At 34.2% G+C, this 22,833-nt stretch overlaps 2 protein-coding genes across 2 annotated transcripts in view; both read right to left on the bottom strand.

Moving 5' to 3' along the window:
* The window catches only part of LOC121417874 (MAM and LDL-receptor class A domain-containing protein 1-like), a 35,037-nt gene extending 34,644 nt beyond the window's left edge, over window positions 1-393 (bottom strand). The window contains exon 1 of the mRNA XM_041611607.1: window positions 63-393. Coding sequence (XP_041467541.1) covers window positions 63-137 — 75 coding nt within the window. The 5' untranslated portion in view covers window positions 138-393. The remainder of the gene's footprint in view (window positions 1-62) is intronic.
* LOC121417873 (MAM and LDL-receptor class A domain-containing protein 1-like) lies at window positions 148-2,751 on the bottom strand. The gene is made up of 4 exons (XM_041611606.1): window positions 2,573-2,751; window positions 2,057-2,188; window positions 1,242-1,424; window positions 148-182 (listed from the first exon to the last, which is right to left on the bottom strand). The coding sequence occupies exons 1-4, from the start codon at window positions 2,577-2,579 to the stop codon at window positions 148-150; spliced, it is 357 nt and encodes a 118-aa protein (XP_041467540.1). The 5' UTR covers window positions 2,580-2,751.
* Between the last annotated feature and the right edge of the window lie 20,082 nt (window positions 2,752-22,833).

The raw sequence follows: 22,833 nt of genomic DNA, 5'->3' as shown, positions 1-22,833 counted from the left end.
GCACATATTCAAAGACGTTGTCACATTACATTTTGTCTTGTACATAAATACGAATAAAATACCTTCATCCTTTCACTGGTACTAATGATGTTTGTTTCTTGAACATGCCACTCATCCGGATTGCTGACCTCATCCATTTCCCAAAGTTTAGTGCGTTGACCCCCTTCTGTAACCAAATAAACCTGTAAAGGATAAAAACAGAAATGTCCATCCCATCAATACACATTCTAATATCCGCCCATATCAAAAGTCCGACCAAGAAAGGAAGTGCTTGAAAAATAATTAACTTTATAAAACTATACCACCCCCTCCTCCATGAGCGTTGGGTTTTCCTTGAAGGCGATCTTACAACTATATTTTTCTCATATGCTATTTGCTTTTGTTGCTCTCAAAATATAACGTACATGTTTGTTATTTTTTTTACAAAACATTTCAATCATACATACAGAAAGAAAAGTGGTTTTCTTTATTATTGTCTCCTATTTCATTGTTTGAATTACACACAATCCCAGCCATGGCATAATTTCCTTCAGCAAGAAATTCAATCACATTACGCTGCACTCAACCCAGGTGGGTTGAATGGGTACCTGGCAGGAAATTTATTCCTTGAAATGAGTGTGCGCTGTAATCTTCGTAATTTCGGCTCCTAAGCGACGGCTGTCTGGCTGGGGTAATAACATTCAAGTCCTTTGGAAGGGCATAGAGACATTATTCATAATTGGGATATCCGCTATACAACTGTTTATTATTATTATTATTATTATAAATCTATTTCTACATCCAGACACATTCTTTCTGTGGTTTTTCTTTTGTTACCGAAAACAATTTCCATCAACCTACACAGTAAAAACGCTGTTTAAGATTTTATTCAACGCTGTTAACTACATGAACCTTACAGTATTTGTTTCACCGTTTAAACAGTCATCTAAACAAGATCTAAACAATTGTTAACTGTAAAAACTGTGGTGTTGAAACTGACACCAATTGGTGTTAATAGAGGACCACACCCTGCGGTGCTAAAATTACACCCTAAAGATTGAACATAACACCAAAGAGTGTAAATGTAAGAACCATAGGTGTTGTAATAACACCTATAGTTGTAAAACTAACACCACCAATTTAACACAACTTGTGTGGTCCTCTGTGTACACCGGTAAACACCACAGTTTTTGCTGTGTTTAAACTGTTTAAACTATTACTATAAGGTTCATATAGTAAACAGCGTTGTATATTTTTTTTACTGTGTAGTGTATAACCAACCCTCTGGAAGCTTACCTTTAGAATGGCCACTCGGCTTGTCCCAAGGTGGTACCAGAACTGAAAACATCTACCGTTATCGTCTGTAGGATCTAGCAAACCAGTCTCAACTATCCCCAACTGGTCGTTTGACTGGACTGATGACATGTCAGCAAAAATCATATGACCTGGTAAGATGAGGGATTAGAACAGAAAAGTGAGCTACATCATGTACATGGAGAACTCTTATTCACGTAATAATTTTAGATCGCGTGTAATAACGTGAAAATAACGTCAAGGTTTCCATAAACCCCGGCCTCTCATCCGGGACGGCAATATATAATGAAAACACACCAGTTACTGATGAGCAAAACATTTTTAGGTGGATAGATTTGGAGTATCGTGCCAAAATCTCAACATTTCTGTTTTAAAGATCCAGCTGTGTTGAAGATTTAGACGTAGATTTAAAAAAATTATGTTATATGTTTCACTTCTATTCTTAATTTATTTTCATTTTGTTTTTATTCGTGGGTTCTATTTTTATTATTTTTTTTTTTTGGGGGGGGAGACGGTAGGTGGGACAAGCGACCTGCCCAGCCCTACATCCCATCTGTTAGCAGACATGGCGTACGGGTAAAGTTTTGGCACTTTTGATACAGCAGTCAAAAGTTGTGACATAATATAACAGTCACAGAATCAAAAAGCAGAATAATAACAAAAATCACTAATTTTCATTTCTCTTTTACCCTTTCCGAAATGATCGTTAGCATTTTCGGTCGCCAAATCCATCTGTAAACCAAAGGGGACAATACTTATTTACCTGCACCACTGTTGTATGACACATCCTTTGAGGGCACAGGGTCGCCCGAGTTTGCCTGTACCACAGTCCAAAAGAAGTCTGTCCCAGCACCAGGGGAATAATTGCAGTCACCATTCTCAAAATCACATTTATCTATTGGAAATAGAAACAATGTGCAATCATTGTATACATGGTATATGTAGGCCTAGAGTATTGCTACTATCATGGAAGCCAGGGGAATAATAATAGCATGGCCCGCTGGGAGAACATTTTTCACAACTGAAGTGTCTTCTCAGGGTAAATATACCTACATTATTATTGTTATTATCATCATTATTATTGTTACAAAGGCCATGAATTAAAATTCGAGAAATGATGAAAGATATTGACATCAATTTATACCGATGACCATGATAAAACGTTGGCAAAGCATGGTAAGTGGTAATTTAATCCATAATAGCTAGGAAAATGACACCATATTCAATAAGGCCCTACTTTAGATTGAAATTATCCGTTAGAAAATATGCTTTCACTCACTTGGCATAGGGCATATCCCGTCGTTAAGAGTGATGTCATCAATTGCAACTGCCCCGTCGCTGACAAAATCTCTTGTTGCTTCAAAGGTTATCTGCAGTGGTCAGGTTAAAATTGTATGTATGACAATTGCTTAAAATAGATCTAAAGATCTTTATTTTGTTCATATAATTTTCTGTTTCTGTTTGTGGTAACTCCCGTAGGAAATCGGCAGGACAGCATTTTGCTGGTAAACGCCAAGCTGGTATAAAACCAATTACCTATGAAACATTTTACGTCTAGATTAACCAGTCATAGTGGCTGACGTTATAGACGACAGATATCACTCTCGGGCCTTTTTATCAAAGTGGAGACAATGGCAGAGTTGGGATTCGAACTCACAACCTTGCGATTATGAGCCCAATGCTCTAACCACTGGACCACATGACCCGTGCTCATTTAAGAATGGATCTTTTGTTGTTTCATGCAGGGGTTCTTGAACTTGCTCACGACCTCATGATCGACTTCGATCTTAGAATACCTGCATGGTCGATGACAAGGTGGAGTTATAATGATAATAATATCAACATTGATTATTTGTTACCAAATGTAGTGACCTCAGTATACAGCCCTATCCGTGTGTCACATACATAGGCGGCGGAAGCGGGGGGGACGTGTCCCCCCCTAAATTTGAGGATGGGGGGACGGTCCCCCCCTAAATTTGTAGTTGATGACCTTTTTTTTTTTTTTTTTTTTTTTTTTTTTTTTTGCTTGTCAATTTATTTTCCTACGCGTCTCCCCTAAAATTTTTAGGTTGAGAACCTTTTTTTTTTTTTTTTTTGCTTATCAAATTTTTTTTCTTGGGTTGTCCCCTCCTAAAATTGTTTGCTTCCGCCGCCAATGGTCACATAGTAGGCGTAGCATAATATCTTACTCTTCGCATCAAAAAAAAAAAAAAAAAAAGGTCATCGTCATCAACTACAAATTTAGGGGGGGACACGTCCCCCCCTAAATTTGAGGATGGGGGGACGGCCCCCCCCTAAATTTGTAGTTGATGACCCTTTTTTTTTTTTTTTTTTTTTTTTTTTTTTTTTTTGCTTGTCAATTTATTTTCCTACGCGTCTCCCCTAAAATTTTTAGGTTGAGAACCTTTTTTTTTTTTTTTTTTTTGCTTATCAAATTTTTTTTCTTGGGTTGTCCCCTCCTAAAATTGTTTGCTTCCGCAGCCAATGGTCACATAGTAGGCGTAGCATAATATCTTACTCTTCGCATCAACAATATCAACGCTGGGCTGCCCCATCGAACCGGACCCCTTCACCAAAAATGTTACAAAGAAAAGGGAAATGAAAAATGTAATTTTAGCAGAATTTATCAACCCCCCCCAAAAAAAAATGCATTTCTCAAGGGACGGAATAACAATAAGACGACACAATATAGTAATACCTTCGTGTCTCTTACCTGAAAATTATAAATTCTAGGAACGATTATTAACAAAATAACTTAATCATGTCCTGATAGGATTAATGAAATCTCAATGTTGCTCTTTAAACTTATTTGTAATACCAACGTTCTTTATCATGATGGATATTTTGCGTACTTTTCACCATTAACTCTACACGTTTACAGCCCATAAGTAGTGTTTTTGACCGACTAGGCAATCAAAGCGAAATAGGCTACAACCAAATAAATCACACAAATACGGTTTCCGTTTGGTGAACACTTAGTCAGTAGGTAAGTCTCTTTTTTGGAAATCATTTCTAAATATGCATAGTACTATTTCAAAAACAATAGTCACATTTTTTTACACAGAAACGCAGGTTATATCGATTCCGTCCTCATTACATCACGTGATCATATCCTAGATGTGAAGAGGTGCAACGCAACCCATTTCCGTTAATACCTAATTTCAAATATTTAAGACTATTTCTTAAGAATACTAAGCCGATAGACTGTGGAAACTTGAATCTTCTGCTTAGAACATTTTAGCGTTCATCATTAATGTAGTTTGTTATTCGAAAATGGCAATTTTTCGCTTCCGACATCAAATGATCTTAAAGGAAAAGTTCACCCTGAAGAAAACTTTGTTGTAAAAATATCAGAAAAATTAGTTAAAAATATTGGTGAAGGCTTGGAGAAAATCCGTTAAAGAGTAAGAAAGCTATATAGAGTTCAAAGTTTTGGATTTGTGACGTCATAAAGGAGCAGCTGCCCCATGTTTTATGTACATGTAATATTAAATGCATGAATTTCAAATTTTATATGATTCCTGATAACTCAATTTTGTTTTCCATTCATGATCGGGTGTGAAATGATTTGCCCATTGATATGCAAAAGTTACAGTTAAAACCATTTTCAATTTAGTGAGAAAATGACATTTCATTTACTTTTTACCATTTGGTATGTAGGAATGCTGCTCGAATATGACGTCACAAATCAAATAATTGAAATTCTAATAGCTTTAAATTGTTCGATGAATTTTTTTATCAAACCTTCGGCAATGTTTTTTATCATTTTTCCTGCTACTTTTACAATAAACTTGTTGTCAGGGTGAACGTCCCCCTTAAAGCAGTTACAAACAAAATATAATAAATACCGTGTATAATTGTTTCTCCGTAAAGTGTATGTAGACCTGATGCCACCCAGGACCACGTGACTCCTCCTTCTGCCATTTTACTTCCTGGTCATCGCTTGGACCCATGATCCATTTAAGGACCTTCAACACTATATCATATGTATTATCCATGTGATACCAAAACTCCATACACGCGCCTAAGTCATCAGTGTTCTGAATAGTATTGGATACCAGTCTCGCTCTTTCTTCATCAAAGTTGGTTGACTCGGCCACCATCATGTAATAACCTGTGAATAGATGTTGAGTGATTTACTTTCCTTTAGTACACTCAATAAAAATAAGATACAATCGAATCACGTGTTCACTGGAATTACACTTTTCCACTGTAGATTGGACCCTCAGGGGTGGTCCAGGTTGACAATATTCATAATTTACTAAATAGAGTAGAATTCACTGAGCAAGATGCCGAAAATTTCGTCAAAATCGAAAAACAAATAGCAAAGTTATTGAATTTTAAAATTTAGTAATATTTTGTAAAAGCAGTCGTCATGAATATTCATTAGGTGGGCTGATGATGTCACATCTCCACTTGCTCTGTTGTATTTTATTACATGTATATGAAATTAGGTTTATTCAATTTGTTTCCTCCAAGAACTAGAAAAATTGGATTGACAACTAATTTAGTGCATTAGATATTTATTACTGCAACTTATTTCATTATAAGGGAGACATATTAATCACACGAGTATCAAATAACGAAAAATATGATTTTTTGTAATAACATTAAAAAAGGAAAGTGGAAATGTGACATCAAAGTCTTCTGAATTTGAAACAGAGGGGCTTGGGTGCGAATCCACGCCATGGCGTAATTTCCTTCATCAAGGAATATATCCACATTGTGCTGCACTCGACATGCTCGACCCAGGTGAATGGAATGGGTACCCGGCAGGATTAATTCCTTGAATGCATGAGCGCTGAAAGGCAGCTCGAGCTAAAGCCGGGGTAATGATAATGATAACAACGCGCCTCGGAATAGAATATTTGTGATAAATGGCGCTACATAAATGCCTATTATTATTAATATTTGTTTTATTATTATTATCATTATTATTATTATTATTATTATTGTAATTATTATTATTATTATTGTCATTATTATTATTATTATTATTATCACTATTATCATTATAATTATTATTATCATTATTGATATTATTATTATTGTCATTATTATTATTATTTGTATTATTATTATTATTATTGTCATTATTATTATTATTATTATTTGTATTATTATTATTATTGTCATTAATATTATTATCATTATTTGTATTATTATTATTATTATTATCATTATTGTCATTATTATTATTGTCATTATTATTATTATTATTATTACTATTTACCTGTTTCATCTCCCCGTGTATGGTCAGCCGGTGGTCCTAAAGGATTGGGGTTGATTGCGTTCGATACTCGATCCCAATCTATATCATCCCTGCTAATCTCCTGGTGCCACGAACAGAGATCGATCTCAAAATCACAATCATTGGGACCAGGTGCTGAAATCAAAACAAAAATAGGCCTACGGTAAGTTACAGAGGCGGACCCAGGATTACCCAAAGGGGGGGGGGGCAATTTTTTCTCCGGAGGAAAATTTTGGCAAGCCCCCCCCCCCCCTCAAGAAAGAAAGGTTTCAAACACATATTCCGTGACATAAATATTAGACAAGCCCCCCAAAAGGTCTTCAACATGTTTAAATGGCATTTTTACGTTGCAAATTGTAATTTTGCTTCTCAAGGGGGGGGGGGGGCACGTGCCCCCGGGATCCGCGCCTGTCAAGTCAGACCAGGGATGGATTGTGCTTTTAGAAAGGGTTGCAAATTTATAATGATAAACTGGTGTCAATCACTGGGATGTCTTTCATGAAGTTGTTCGTAAAGTTATGAACGAATTTACAAACGATTGGATCTAATTTCAGGTCCCAAATCACAATGGCCCGTATTCTGGACCCAATATTAATATTTATATGTATATAAGGAATATTGACTTTTTTATCTAATCGGTGGGCGATAAGTGAACATTGCAATCATTCACAATGACAAAATGCAAGTCACGATGACAATTGTGTATGGGTAAGTACATATTCATGTTTATTTAAATCAGCCCCCCACCGCCACCACACAGACTGACTAAGCTTGAAACCCCGAAAACTATTTCAAATATTACCTCACCAGGTGAAAACGTTGAAACTCCCGTAAACATGATCCATTATGAGCTTAACATGGCGTGATTTTCGAGAAAAAATATTTTAAAACAGCATCAGAGGATTCATCAGTTTGAAAAAATTGTTTGATGTTTTGGAACTGCAACCCATATCGTTACGTAAAGAACATTTAGACATGTCTTCTACCAAGAAATTAAACAGATTGATTTGTAAATACTTTCTAAGATTTTTTTCTCGTTCAAGATTTTTTCGGTTATTTCTCGACGTTTCACATAAATTCTTCCTGTATCTCTGTCATCTTTTTATCATTTCTCGCTATCACTCACCATCTTATTATTTCAAATATTCTATTTTAACTTATTGTATTTACACCTGCGAATGAGTCCAATTTCTCAGATGTTTGATATACTTTCTTAGGGGATCCACGCTCTACAAGCAATGCTTTTTAGTGGATCCCCTCATTTCCATATCAGATTCTGTTAAAACTATTTTACAAATATTTTGTAACTTCTAATTGATTTGTAATCATTGTTATCACATTTCATTTGTTTTTGTCTATATTTATAATGTATGTTTGATTTGTATTTGCTTGTAATGTTGATAATGGAAATGGAAAATAAACTTGAACTTGAACTTCTTATTTAACGCATTTCAAACAAACATAAAGATGCTTAGAATGAGTTCATATATTGCGCAAGTTATTAAATGCATTGATTCTAAGAAACAAGAACAAAGATAGAGCTTTGATACTTGTCTTGTGTTTGTATGAATATATCAACAATTTTATGAACCATAAAATTATATTGGTAAATATTATAGAATGATATTAAAGAGAGATTTTAGTGCCACTGAATTTTATACATCTGATGCGATTGGTCTTTGCCGTTAAAGTACAAGTGTGCGCCTCCCTTTTTTTCAATGTCATCTTTTTACTAGGGGCCGCGGAAGCGGGGAAGGGGAGACTTCTGCTTCCCCCACTTTTTTCCAAAACCGTGTGCAAAAACGTAAAAAAAATTAACATATGATTGTGATTTTTTTTGCACGGTCAGCCCCCCCCCCCTATTTTAAAATCCGTTCGGCGGAAACTCTTTAACTATGAAGAGTATGACACTATGAATCTGTAAAATTAGCATTATGCTGATATTATCAGCATGAGATTCGTATCGTAAACTCACTCTGTCAACATTGTCTAATTTTCTTATCTTAATTGTGCGGGTAAATACCGAGCTATGAAAAGGCTTATCACAATACAAATTATTGAAGGTCAAGAAGACAGCACGGATTCAGAGCGTCTAATAGTGTGATTGATAATTATAACCAAGCATTTCTATCTTCAGAATTTTAGTCTTGCTCTCAATATATATAAAAGAAAAATATTTTCTGCATTTGTAGTAGGGTTCCATTCATGTATTTTTTAATACTTTATTATATTTTTACACCTTTTTTTATTAAAAAAAAGAAACCTTTTCCTTGTTCGAATAAACTCCGTCCAAATTCAGTTGGAACGGAAACGAATGAGTTCAAATAATGATTTTGACATTTGTAATGCGCCAGCATCAATGATAAAAATGAAGCTAACGGAGCAGTAAAAAGAAGTAAAGAAAATAAAGGACATAATCATAAAGGGGAAAAATATGATTACTTTAAAAATTGTGTGAACAAATGAAATATTTCAAACTTACATGCGTCTTCGCATATTAGGCCGTTTTGGATCATGACGTCATCAATAGCGATGTCAGAGTAGTAGTCTCCACCAATCATAGACTTGATGTAAACCTGTTGAAACATTATCCAAGTATCATGTAAGAAAAATAGATACGGAAATATGTATACCATGTATAATACAGTTCTATAAACCTTGTTTTTTTTTAATCATAATTTAAAAGCAAACAGAAAAAGGGGTAGAATGCGTTACAATATTAGCAGCCGATCGATCCGCCAGTCCAAATGCGTTCAAAGGTACAGTAAAGGAGCAAAGTTATAAATTTGTACTTAAAATCAAATAATTATTTACAGTAACTTGAAGATGTTGATTATTTAATGAAAACTTAATTTAGGCGATTTTTATCATCGGAACTATTCTCTTGATCAGTTACATTGACAAAACGAAAAGTGTGTACTGATATTTATCAGCGGTGTTTCACTCCATTAGTATTATTCACTCCAGAAAAAAACCCCAGATATGTTTAGCAAAAGCTAATGCGCTAATATGTAAAGAAATGACCCGGTACTGTCTGCTTTCGGGAATTAATAACAGCACCGAGTGCCTGGGGCAAAGGCTAAATAAGGATCATCTGGGCGTTGTGGCCCGTGCCTGTGATCCAAGCTGTGGGGAAGTTACAAATTGATGCAGAGGTTCGAGCCCTGGTCACGTCTTTCGGATGGTGAAGGTCGGTCCAGACGTAAATAATTATATCTGATTGATACCTGAAAACAACTCAAATACACACACACACACACACTTCTTGCCAACTTGAATTCGTATATTGAAAAAAGAAATGACGATGTTTTACCTGGGTGTCTGAAACGGACGGTTCTAACCAGACATTTCCCTGCAGCCACATATTACCTTGGTTACCCGTTTTCTTCCAGCGTTCATTATTAACTGGATTGTACACCGTCAATGTTCCTATGTAGCTACCGAGCATGTGATACCAAAACGTCACGCAAGCACCATCCACCCCCAGTGGAGGAATAGATGGAGACGTCAAGGTCGCCGTTGCTCCATAGTCCATATCACCGGTTTCAGTGTAAATATAGTATCCTATATTGAGGTTTTAAAATCGGAAAAATAAGCATATCAAATAGACTCTCTTCATTCAGCAAAAGTAAGAAAAAGTCATATTAATAATGATTCAATTGATATATAGCGCCCTTTAAAGCTGAGATCAAACTATATATACAGTGCGTCCCAGAAAAAACGAAACCGAGATTTAGCGATCATTTATCATTACTTAATCATACATGTAAATAAAATAGACAAATGACCTACCAATGTAAAGCTTAGAATCTCCTCTTTCATCTGATATTACTAAGATCATTTTTCATTCACGCATGAGTGAGCAAATACAATTTGAAGGAAGGATATCAAAAATTCATTGTGCGGGGGGTATCTGGGTTTCAAAAAGAAAACCACATTTTTGAAAAGTTCAATATCTCTTCTTTAATTTGATACCTAAATTACAGAAAATGGTCAAGAAATAACAAAGTTCTGGTCATTTGAAATAAGGCTTGAATTTCAATAATTTCATAAAATGAAGAGGTTCTCCAGGCTGGCTTTCAAACTCACTCGACACTCCGTTTTGTTGACGATCAGCCATGCATTAAATCTTTTGTTCACCGTGCGAAAGCTTCTGTAGGAAACCGGTGAAAACTCGTTTATCTCATGAAATTATGGAAATACAAGCCTTATTTCAAATGACCAGAACTTTTTTATTTCTTGACCATTTTCTGTAATTGAGGTACCAAATTAAAGAACAGATATTGAACTTTTCAGAAATGTGGTTTTCTCTTTGAAACCCAGATACCCCCCGCCAAATGAGTTTTTGGTATCCTTTCTTCAAATTGTTTTTGCTCACTCATGCTTGAATAAGAAATAACCTAAGTAATATCAGATGAAAGAGGAGATTCTAAGCTTTAAATTGGTAGGTCATTTGTCTATTCTATTTATGATTAAGTTATGATAAATGATCGCTAAATCTCGGTTTCGTTTATTCTGGGACGCACTGTATATATATAGAGAGAGCCAGCCACCCCAAAATTATCGATAAGTCGCAAGGGAAGGTTCTACGTAAATAACAAAAATGGTCTAAAAATAAAAATATATATACACAAATCTCTTTTATATAAAAGCAATCCTTCTCATTCACAATGTAAAACTAAATAAATAAATGAGTTGCAAAGTTCAATAAAAAAAAGTTGTCAACGCCTTGTTTTCTTCTATTGTTTGATGACCTTGCTGAATTTTGTCTGCACTTGATGCGATTTATTGGGGTGCTTTTTTGTCAGTTTTTAAGTGCTTTTTCATGATCAATATAAATCTTAATATCAGACCTCTGAACAAAAAAGTTTAATCAATAATAATTGTCAATTAATCAGACAAAGGCATTATTTTTATATGATCAATCTACAATAACAATTAAATAGGTAAAGTAATGCAATGACATAACATGCATAATGAGCCAAACGCTTTGAGGGGCAGGCTCTGGCTGTTTGGCGGATGGCGGGAACGAACAAACACAAACGACGACCTTTTTTTGGGGAAAAAACATTTTCATGAATATTCATCAACAAACATCCTTTCCCTTTTCCTTTTCTCCGTTCTTTTACGCCAGACCTGCTTGCTCAGCAGCAGAGCATCTCTCTTCTAGAAGATTGTGTTGGTTACATACGTGAATGGATGCTGCATAACAAACTTATGCTAAATGACAGTAAAACAGAATTACTAGTTATCGGCACATCTAAACAACTGAATAAGCTAGATTTTGACGGGATATCAGTTGGCAGTTCAGTCATAGAACCAAATTCTAATGTAAGAAATCTTGGAGTATTTTTGGATTCGCAATTGAATATGGAAGCACATATTATAATGTGGAAATATTCATTTCATATGATATACAACCTCAGACGTATACGAAAATACTTTGACAATGAAAGCATGAAAACAATTGTCCATGCATGCATTATTAGTAAGGTAGATTATTGTAACAGTTTGTTGTATGGGCTCCCCTCATCTCAAATTGGGCGTCTTCAGCGAGTACAGAATGCATGTGCACGGCTGATTTGTAGTCAATCTAGATTTTCAAGGATTACCCCTGTCTTGAAAGATCTGCACTGGCTTCCAGTTCGCCAACGAATTTCTTTTGAAGATTTTGCTAATTGTATACAAGGCACTAAGTGGTCAAGCCCCCAGTTACATTTCTGAGCTTTTACAAAGAAAAGTTCAAAGACACTCTCACAACCTGCGTAGTTCTAATGATAATTTGCTCCTTCACATCCCCGCTCGTAATACAAAGATAACTTTGGGAGATCGCGCTTTTGCCTGTGCAGCCCCAAAGTTATGGAATGGTTTGCCGTATGTTGTGAGATCCTGTCCATCAATAGAAACGTTCAAACTTAAATTGAAAACCTATCTGTTCAAATAACTCCCATACATTTCTTTACCCCCTTTTTCTAATTTTGTTTTTCAAGCATTTCACCAGCTCTAAATCTCAGCGCAGTAGAATATATGCACATAGTTTCTGCGCTATATAAATAAGTATATTATTATTATTATTCTTTGTTATGTTGGTGAGCATTAGGGGTGGCCACCCCCTCCCCCTCTTATCAGAACGCCAGTGAAGTAATGCCTCGTTAGATCTTAACGCGAGTAAAATTTTGAAGTCGCTGCAGTTATATTTTTAAAAAGTATTATGTAGCCTTTGAGAAAGGGTAACATAATTACGAGTGATTTTTAAGTGACAAAGTCACCGTGATTTTTATCTTAATTTTGGTGTTTTCTAACGTTTTGAAAAGCAATATCGAAAATATTTTATCATTATTGGTTATTATCTATTAACATTATTAAGGCGTCTAAATTATTTCCTCCTGACTTTGAATATATACAATGCCCTATTAGCTTTACCAAATAACACACAAATTAATAAAACAAATATTGTTTAAAAACGATTCGAAGAATGATGTCTATCTAAAACATTACTCAGTTGTTATACCTTCTTGACATTTGGTTATTTTCTTATATAACATGTGATTATGGAATGATATTGATTTCTTTGATGCTGTACCAGTTTCGTGGTATAGATTATATTATTTGGCATTATTCTCAAAAGTGAATGTCACTATTCCGATTCACAACAATATTACATGGACGTGAGTGCCCTAACACGGTCATTATTTGAAATAAATGAATTAAACACGCTTTTTATTTGTTAAATTACCGACTTCGAAATTGATTTGATTGGGTTCTTGATCACAAAAAAAAAAACATGGAAGAGGCTAGAAATTTAAGGGTATATACTTGTTTGTGTAGCTTTGTGATGCGTAGTTACTTTAGTGAATTATTAAATGACTTTTTATATGAAAAAAAATGATAGAGAGAGTGCACTAACTGTTCAGAATTTGAATGATAAAGATAGAGATGATAACGGTGAGGATGACGGAAAAAATGGTGAAGATGAAGGCCAGGAAGTTGATGTTCATGATAGTGGAGTTAATGGTAGTGATTAACTCGAAGGGGAAATTTTTCGTCATAAAGTAAAAAAAAACATGTACATGGACAATATTTATTTCCAATATTCTGATAATAACATTTATTTAACGTTTGCTTTAAGTGATTAAAGAGAGGAACATCATTATAAACTCTGGTAGAGAGTTCTATAAATCGGGACCACGGTGTCTTAAAGATCTCTGTGCATTTAATAATTCGGGGTTGGTTAAAATGAAATTGGAAGACTGAGTTAAGTGTTGGGTTTGAATGTTGTCTGAAAGTTTTTTGGTTATGATAAAATACCAATTATCACACACACACACACACATGTAGAAAACCCCCTCCCGGCATGCGGAAACGGAAGATCCTACACTTCTCCATCGAGTGCATTCTCACGACGTTAGGACTAAAAAGTAACCTCTCTTTGGAATAGATAAGGAGTCGCCTACCTTGCACACAGAACGCTTTGCATATAAGACATCCCTGCAGATTCAGGATTTTTAAAAAGGGGGCACATTTTTCCGAGGAAAAATTTGACAAGCAAAAAAAGGGAAAGAAAAAAAGGGACTTAACCGCTGCTCCCCCCCAAAAAAAGGTCTTAACTTTCAAAGATGGGGAGGGGGGGGGGGGGTGAACTTCTGTTTTAACGATGTTTTTTAATTACAAATTTTAATTTTGCTTCTCAACGGGGGCGGGTGGTTTGCCAGTGTTTGCACGCTATATACTACCTGTATGTGCACTGTTAACTGAATTCCAACGTAGAGCTTACCTCTATCGGGGATATTACAGAGGAGTTGAAAAAAAAGAATAAATTATCGAATGCCCGTCGTGACAAAGAGACAAGAGAGACGTAATAATTCCCTATTTTAGTTTTGTAACTTATAAACCCTCATAAAGCATCCCAAGATTTTTTTATCTAGATTATCCTACCTTTTCCTGATGTATGGTCAGATGATGGTCCAGTATCTGGAGTAGGCGTTGGTCCTGAGAGCCTAGTCCATTGGATATCACCTGCTTGATCCACAACCCAGCCACAGAAGCTCGCCTCGAAGTCACAGTCAAAGTCCGGTACGCTACTATCGGCTTTGATCATGGACAACGAGAAGGCCAGATAGACGAGACAACTTATCGTCGAAGGCATCTTCATCGTGCCATTACACAATTTTGATTGAAGTTCTGGATGTAAGACTTTCTAAACAATACCCTCTATTGAGGTCCAAGAAACCACTGTAAAATTATTGCACGTTTTCACAAATAAAGTTATATGTATATAGAGTTTTACATTGATAGTAGTTTGGGTGACTCCATCGATCATAGAGCTCCTTAAGTGAGCAACTAGTCTCCAAGGACCATTATTTCCTTTAACTTCCAAAATAAATCCGTGTTTCCTCACTTATTAAAACACCGAGATACGTTTCCTTTGATATTTGTCCAATTTGTCACAAAGAAAATGTATAAATAACATTGTAGTGATAAATATTTTCGTAAGACGGAGAGAGAATCGGACTCACGTGCAACATTCCTGCGTGAAATATCCCGATTCAATGAACAGATATAACTGTCTACAGTATTACTAAAACTATAATAGGAGAAACGGAATTTATTGAGGACAAAAGTTTTGTTTTTTATCAGAGGCCGTTATCAGGTAGGTGGTAAGGTACGCCTTTGTACAAGGAGGAGAAGAGTTTGGTAATTTGGATGATTATGGAAAACAATTTTCAAAGATAATAATGCAAATACTCACAAGTCAAAGATCGCGTCTTGTACATGCACAAGTTTGCTAAATAGGGAGATAATTACGATGATACAGGCCAAAATGATAAAGAAATGGGTTTAAAGATTGGCTTGCATAAATATGGCGATGATGGTTATCAATATTTAAGAGTATTATGAAAAAAAATGAGCAAAGGTTATGTCTTAAACAAATACAATCAGGGTTCGTCAGCAGACGAGCAAATCTGCTGAGAATGATTTAAATGGCATGCGTGAAACAATACTTTTCATCTTTAAATGTTTGTGATAATGGGCTCATCATCTTAATAATATTCATGGGCACTGGGATATTTATTGATCTTACTCTCACCCCTAAAATATCAGAAATAAACACACCTTCATACTATTCCAAATTCACTTTTCCTTAGCATAATCTGCGCTGTTATGCAACAAAAATATCTATGGCTAATGTATTCATAGTCCAGTAGTACTTTAATTCTTGTTATTTCATCATTCTTGAATTTTACAGATGTTTCATAGAAATATTCATAATTTATAATGATACACTCGCAGACTTAGGCCTACATCGCTTCACGAAACAAAATGATTGATATTATTTGGGCATCAGATAAGGATATAAAATTCTCATTCTTATGTTAATCTTGATTGATAATAAAAAATGATGATGACGATGATAACACATGACCATCCAATAAACGGATGGTCATGTGCATACTAGACATGTTTTCGATTTTGAATCTTGATTCATTTGTACATGTATAATCATGTGCATAGAAATGTTTGACCTTTTGTATTACAATTGATTACAGTTTGCATTGACGTGGTCATTCACATGATCAACACAAGCTCTTTAATCATGTTAATCATGGTACTTTTACTTTAGACCAATTGAGGAAAGAACATGATCATTTAAGATGATTTTATTCTTTTCATTTTTTTCCTCTGGGGCCTATTAATTTACACAAAAAAAAATTATCTCAAATCATATGTGCATATAAAAAAGGTGACTTTTTGCTAAAATTTACAGGAAGTTAAGTATTGAATATCTTTAACTTGTCTAACTCCTGGCAGTGCTACATGCATAGTATTCATATAACATACTCATTTTCCTTTAAATTTAAGTAAAAATAATCATTGGAAAGTGGTAAATGATTTTGTTAGATGTAATTTAGAATTTTAACATAAGCCGTAGAGAAAACAACATTTCCTTATTTACTCTTTATGAAAGCAATGGGATAGAAAGTATAGTTCTATGCCTGTATGAGTTTTTTTTAAGACAGTAGAAGAACATTTTCATCTAGATCTTTTATTATAAACTCCTCTGAATTAAGATTCAAAACTTCAACTGAGTAGGAAGTGCACATGCTTAGTGCAAGTTGAAACTTTGAATTGTTTTTTCACTTTCGTGGCCTTAATTTTTCATAATAATGCTCTGTGAGCATGATGGAGTCACAATCCAGTAAATGGTCGGTCATGAGCATTCTAGACATGTCTTTGAATTTGAATCTTGATTCATTTATATCCTCATGTGCATAGAAATGTTTGACCTTTTGTATTACAATTGATTACAGTTTGCATTGACGTGGTCATTCACATGATTAACACAAGCTCCTTTGATACATCGTAAAATTATAAATTTTAATCATGTTAATCATGGTACTTTTACTTCAGACTAATGGAGGAAAGAACATGATCATTTAAGATGATTTTTTCTTTTCATTTTTGTTGTAAATAGTACTGGAAAGAAGGTGTAAGCTAGTTCAATGATGAATTGAGTTAGATTTATTTATTCATTCTACAGTATGAACATGACCTGTAGCCAGCAGAGCATTCTTTTTGTCCAAATAATTTATCCGGTAATTGAAACATGATAACGATGTGTTTTATAGGTGTCGGTCAAATTTTAGAATTGGTTCCTAACTTTGTGGTAGATTTATAAATGTACATTTTTTAAGAGTGCAAACAGAAACATTGATTGTAACTCTGAATTAAAAAAAAAAGATTTTCAGAAATCTTTGAGGAGTATTAATTGATCCAGTGATCTATTGGTGCTTGAATACTCTAGACTTATTTTTGAGTACTTAAGTGTGAACATGACCTGGATCTCAGTAAAATATTCCTTTTATTCATTTCTCGGAAATGTATACACATAAACAAGATTAATATTTTGCCGGTGGACTTAAAAAAAAAAATCTCTCGGTACGTTTCGGAGTAAAAAAAGGAATATATCATAGTAAGTCCTATATAAAAAAAAACATGTGATTGTGATGAATCCTAAAATATCCATTAAACTGATCATATTGGATTTATTTTGAAATCTTGGATTCAATGACTATCTTGTTTTAACCTATGCGTACACGCCATGCTTGTGCATTATTTATAAAGACTTTTTTTGTTTTGGAGAATAAGAAAAAAGAAGGAAAAAAAATATTGATCATAATCATAAGTGTACATTGCTCTTTAAGGTCAAAAGAGGAAAGAACTTTGTAATTGTCATGTAGGTTTACTCTGTTCACTGAGGACGTGTAGAAGACATATTTTTTGTAAAAGCAGCAACCATTCTACCTAAAAGAATAGATAGCTTTACTAAAATTAATGTTTTTGACAATCAACAATGATTAATGCACAGTGTGAACATAGTCTGGATCTCAGACGATTATTCTTTTTATTCATTAATTCAACGGTATTTCGAACAAGGCAAACAAATTGTATACCAGGTGTAAGAGTTCAAGTTTTATTTAAATGTACGAACACCATAACTACATTCGAATGCCTTTCCACCTTCTTTCAGTTTTCGGGGAAGCATGCCCTGAATAATTTGAATTTGTGTTACCCCTTATCATATTCTATACAGGGGAGGCTTCCCAGCTTGTTTTATTCACGGGAGCTCACCCAACCCTTTTATGCTTATTAGTACAAAATATTTACAATGCAATTGACATCATATAATACAATTGCCAATGTTTATCTGATGACTTTTCATGTGTTTGTGTTCCTTTTCTTCATAGGAATGTGTATAACCAGTTTTTCTTTATCGAATTATTATTCTCTCCAGGTCCTTGCCTTGCTGACACGAGCACGCGGTCTCGTCGGTCTCTACAGGAAGCGAATTTTTTACATTTTGTGTTTTTCTCTTTCAATTCCCAGTGATTGAACATTTCCCCTGTATTGAAAATTTCCCCTTTTCAGCGTTGAATGATGATGAGTTTTTCCAATTTATTTAGGCCGAACAACGAAACCCAAGATATTAACTGCAATTCTTCGCTTGAAAATCTCGTGGAGATGAATCTACCTACTGATTTAAATGAAATTAACGACAATAATTATCCAAGTTCGAATTACTTTACAATAAATCAATTTAATTCACTTGATAAATCTAAACATACACTTTCAATAATGCACATGAATATAAGGAGCTTGAGCTCTAATTTCGACAATTTACGCCTTTTATCCGATTTATCTTCACATACCAAAATGTCCATTATCGCGCTAACTGAGACATGGTTATCTTGGGAATCTTATGGTTTATATTCACTTTCTGGCTATACGTTTGTAGAAAACCATAGGGGTAATAGACGGGGAGGAGGGGTAGGTATCTACATCATTGAACAGCTAGAATATTTTACTCACAATGATCTTAATTGTATGAATGATATTGTAGAGTCTCTTTTCATTGAAATTCGGGTACCAAACTCTACAAACATACTGATCGCAGTATTTAATAGACCTCCTAACTCCAACACAAATTATTTTTTTAATACTTGCAAGATTTTCTACAAAATCCGTTTTTTATAATAAAGATTGTTATGCGGTAGGTGACTTTAATATAGACATATCTAAATCTAATCACAATAGATCACATGAATTTTTGGATATCATGCTTACATCATCCTTTTTACCATTGATAACAAAACCCACTCGGGTTACTAACCAATCTGCAACCCTTATTGATAATATTTTTAGTAATGTCTCTCCTTTACCCGAGTCTGGAATAATTTTATCTGATATCTCTGACCATTTCCCGATATTTTCAAGAACTCCCTTTAGGTTAGCAAAAAAAGATACCCAGCAACATAAATTCCGACGACTAACACCAAATAATTTACAGAGCTTGAAAGATGGTCTTGAAGACGCGGATTGGTCTGAGGTGTTCAGTTCTCAAGATACAAATGCAGCATATAATATATTTATGAAAATTTTTACTTCACATTTAGATAGACATGTACCATTGGTCAGTAAATGTAATAATTATAAAAAAGAGTCCAAGACTTCCTTGGATATCGAAATCAATACTACGATCAATAAATCGCAAAAATAACTTGTACTATGCTGATAAAATCAGTCGCTCAGAAAAGTCACATCGTAAATTTACTACTTTTGAAAATACCCTCACTAAACTATTGCGGAGTGAAAAACGAAAATATTTCACAAATCAATTAATTCGTTTCAAACACGACATCAATAAAACATGGAAAACAATAAACACTGCCATAAATAAACAAAGCACAAAAGAACGCATAAAAAAATAAAGCACAATAATGTTGAAATACTCGATTCTTTTCGTATAGCTGATATATTCAATCAATACTTCACACAAATTGGAAAAAGTCTTGCAGATAATATACCTTTAACCCAAAAGAAATATACGGATTTCATTCACCAACCAAATCCAAATTCTTTATTTTTAGTACCTGTACATAGAATTGAAATAAGAGATATGGTGAACAACTTAAAAAACAAAAAAAAGCTGTGGTCACGATGGTATTGACAATATTTTATTAAAAAATGTTATAGAATACTAGTACATTGTTGACCCATTAGTATACATATATTCAACCTTTCTTTAAGTAATGGCGTCGTGCCTGACAGTATGAAAATATCAAAGATAATACCAGTGCACAAAAAAGGAGAAAAGATTAATGTATGTAACTATAGACCAATAGCCTTATTACCTACTTTGTCTAAAGTTATGGAAAGGGTAATCTACACAAGATTATTAATTTTTTTGAATAAATATAAGTTCCGATTTTCAATTTGGATTTCGCCAAAAACATAGTACATCTCATGCCACTCTCTCATTTATTGACAAAATCACAAAAGCTATTGACAACTTTGAACATACAATAGGTGTTTTTCTGGACCTCTCCAAGGCCTTTGACACTATAAATCATGAGATACTGCTCTACAAGCTTGAAAATTATGGAGATCGTTGGAAGGCCTTGGAGTGGTTCAGAAACTACCTCGTAAATCGCAAACAATTCGTAAGCATAAATGAACAAAATTCTTCTCTACAAAATGTTTACTGGGGTGTTCCCCAAGGTAGCCTCCTGGGCCCTCTTTTATTTATTATCTATATAAATGACATCCAGAACTCCTCTGAAATATTATCTTATGTCCTTTTTGCAGATGATTTAAATGTACTCTACTCTCATCCTAACCCCGATATTTTAATTAATGTACTGAACACTGAACTGGATAAATTGGTACAATGGATTAAGGCTAACAAATTGTCAATTAATGTTAAAAAAACGAAATGCATGCTTTTTAGCAATTCTTTAGAACAACTGCCATTTAATATTAAATGAGACAATGTAGACATTGAAGTTGTTACTACAACTAAGTTTTTAGGCCTCATAATAGACAACAAATTATCTTGTAAATCGCATATTGACTCTATATGTCGTACAATTTCACGCAATATTGGTGTTATCAACAAAGTTAAGTTTTTTCTTCCAACTTCCTCCCTAAAAATGCTTTATTCAACATTAATTTTACCATATCTAAATTATGGAGCAATTGTTTGGGGAAACACACACTCAACCTACCTAGATAGAATATTGCTTTTACAAAAGAAGGCATTGCGTGTTATTTTCAACTTGTCCTGGAGATCTCACACAGATGAGTTGTTTTCAAACAATAACATTCTAAAAATAAAAACACTGTACCAATATAATTTAGGTCAATTCATGTATCAGTTAAACAATAATATGTTACCACCCATATTTAATTTTTCATTTAACAAAAACAAAACCCTTCACAAATATCCCACACGTCAATCCGATGAATTTCATTTACCACTACCCCGGACCATCTTTGCAAAATCAATTTTTACTTTTGAAGGCCCTAGACTCTGGGGAACTATCAATAGTAACATCAAAGAATCTCCAAGCCTTAATGCTTTCAAATATAAGTTCAAAAAATTTCTTCAAGATAACCATTGAATTTAACTCTTCATCACTCATGCTCTTGTATTTTTTTTAATCAAACATGTTTATCATGTCACGTACACTTTTACATCTCTTTCGTTTTCCTGTTGATCGGCGAGGTCCGTCTGTGAGTGCTGGGGCTGGATTCTGGAGACCTTTAATCTCTCTTTTTCTTATTTCCTTTTCTATTTTTATTTCCCATTTTTCTTTTTAATTCAACTGGTCATGCTCAAGTTGTTACTTATTTTTTTATATGCTAAACAACTGCAAGAATATTTATTAGGAGGCTGCATTCTACAAGCTCCGCTTTTTAGCAGCCTCCTCCATTTCCAACCTGATTTGTAATAATCTTGAATATAATTTTCTGTACAGGAATATTTGAAATATGTTTTGTTATTTATATATGTCAACATTTACAGAAGAAACTGTAATTGTTGAAAATGGAAATAAACGAATGAAATGAAATAATAATAATAACAATAATAATATTCTACATGTATATAGCAAGTTATACTCGACTTAAGAATACGGGCCAATAACCAATTATTACCCTTCTCTAGTCTATATGCTGGTGACTAACAATAAGACAGAGGTTCCTTCCTTTAACAAGTCGTTGGTCTTGGATCGAACCAGCGACTTCACGTTCATGATGCATGTATTCTACCACTGAACCATCAATGACTAGGTGTCCATGAGGTCGTTTATCAGAAGATGATAAGGTTATGGGTTCAATGATCCACTACTGTGTCATAATCAAAGCCTTACTCCCTAGGTAAAAAAATGTTGTCTAAGTTACCTAATTCATGAAGAAATCAAAAGTATTTACTGCATGTTCTAGAGAAAATGCAAACAAAAAAGTTCCCCCATAAAAGGATTAAACAGCGCCTAAATCACTTCATTTTCAAAATCAATATATCATAAATTATTTTTCTCTTGTTGCAAAATTTTGTTATTTTATTCAGTTACATACCCACATTTGTTTTTTGCAAAGTCATCAATTGAAGCCTAAGTGATAAATGTCTTCAATAAATACAGTTTTTAAATTCAAGTTTTCTTAAGTAGCAAGGCTGTAACATTTCTTGACCAAATTCACTAATTAAGTAATATGATATACATGTATGCAAGATCTAACATGTTTTAGAATCTAACATGTTAAATCCAGATGCAATCGGCTAAGGAACCTTTGTTGTCCAACACGCCAAATTGATACCAAATGGAAGAGGATAGTGTTACAGGTCATGGATGTTTTCGTGTAGTGGTTATACATGATTTTGAATTTTCTGGAATGAGCATTTCGGAGATAAGCAAATAAAACACATTTTCTCTGTATAATTGCTCATATTG

The sequence above is a fragment of the Lytechinus variegatus genome, chromosome 6, assembly GCF_018143015.1.
Source record: "Lytechinus variegatus isolate NC3 chromosome 6, Lvar_3.0, whole genome shotgun sequence".
In the NCBI taxonomy this organism is placed as follows: domain Eukaryota; kingdom Metazoa; phylum Echinodermata; class Echinoidea; order Temnopleuroida; family Toxopneustidae; genus Lytechinus; species Lytechinus variegatus.
Note: the sequence above shows the minus strand (reverse complement) of the source record. Positions and strands in the feature narration are given on the sequence as shown.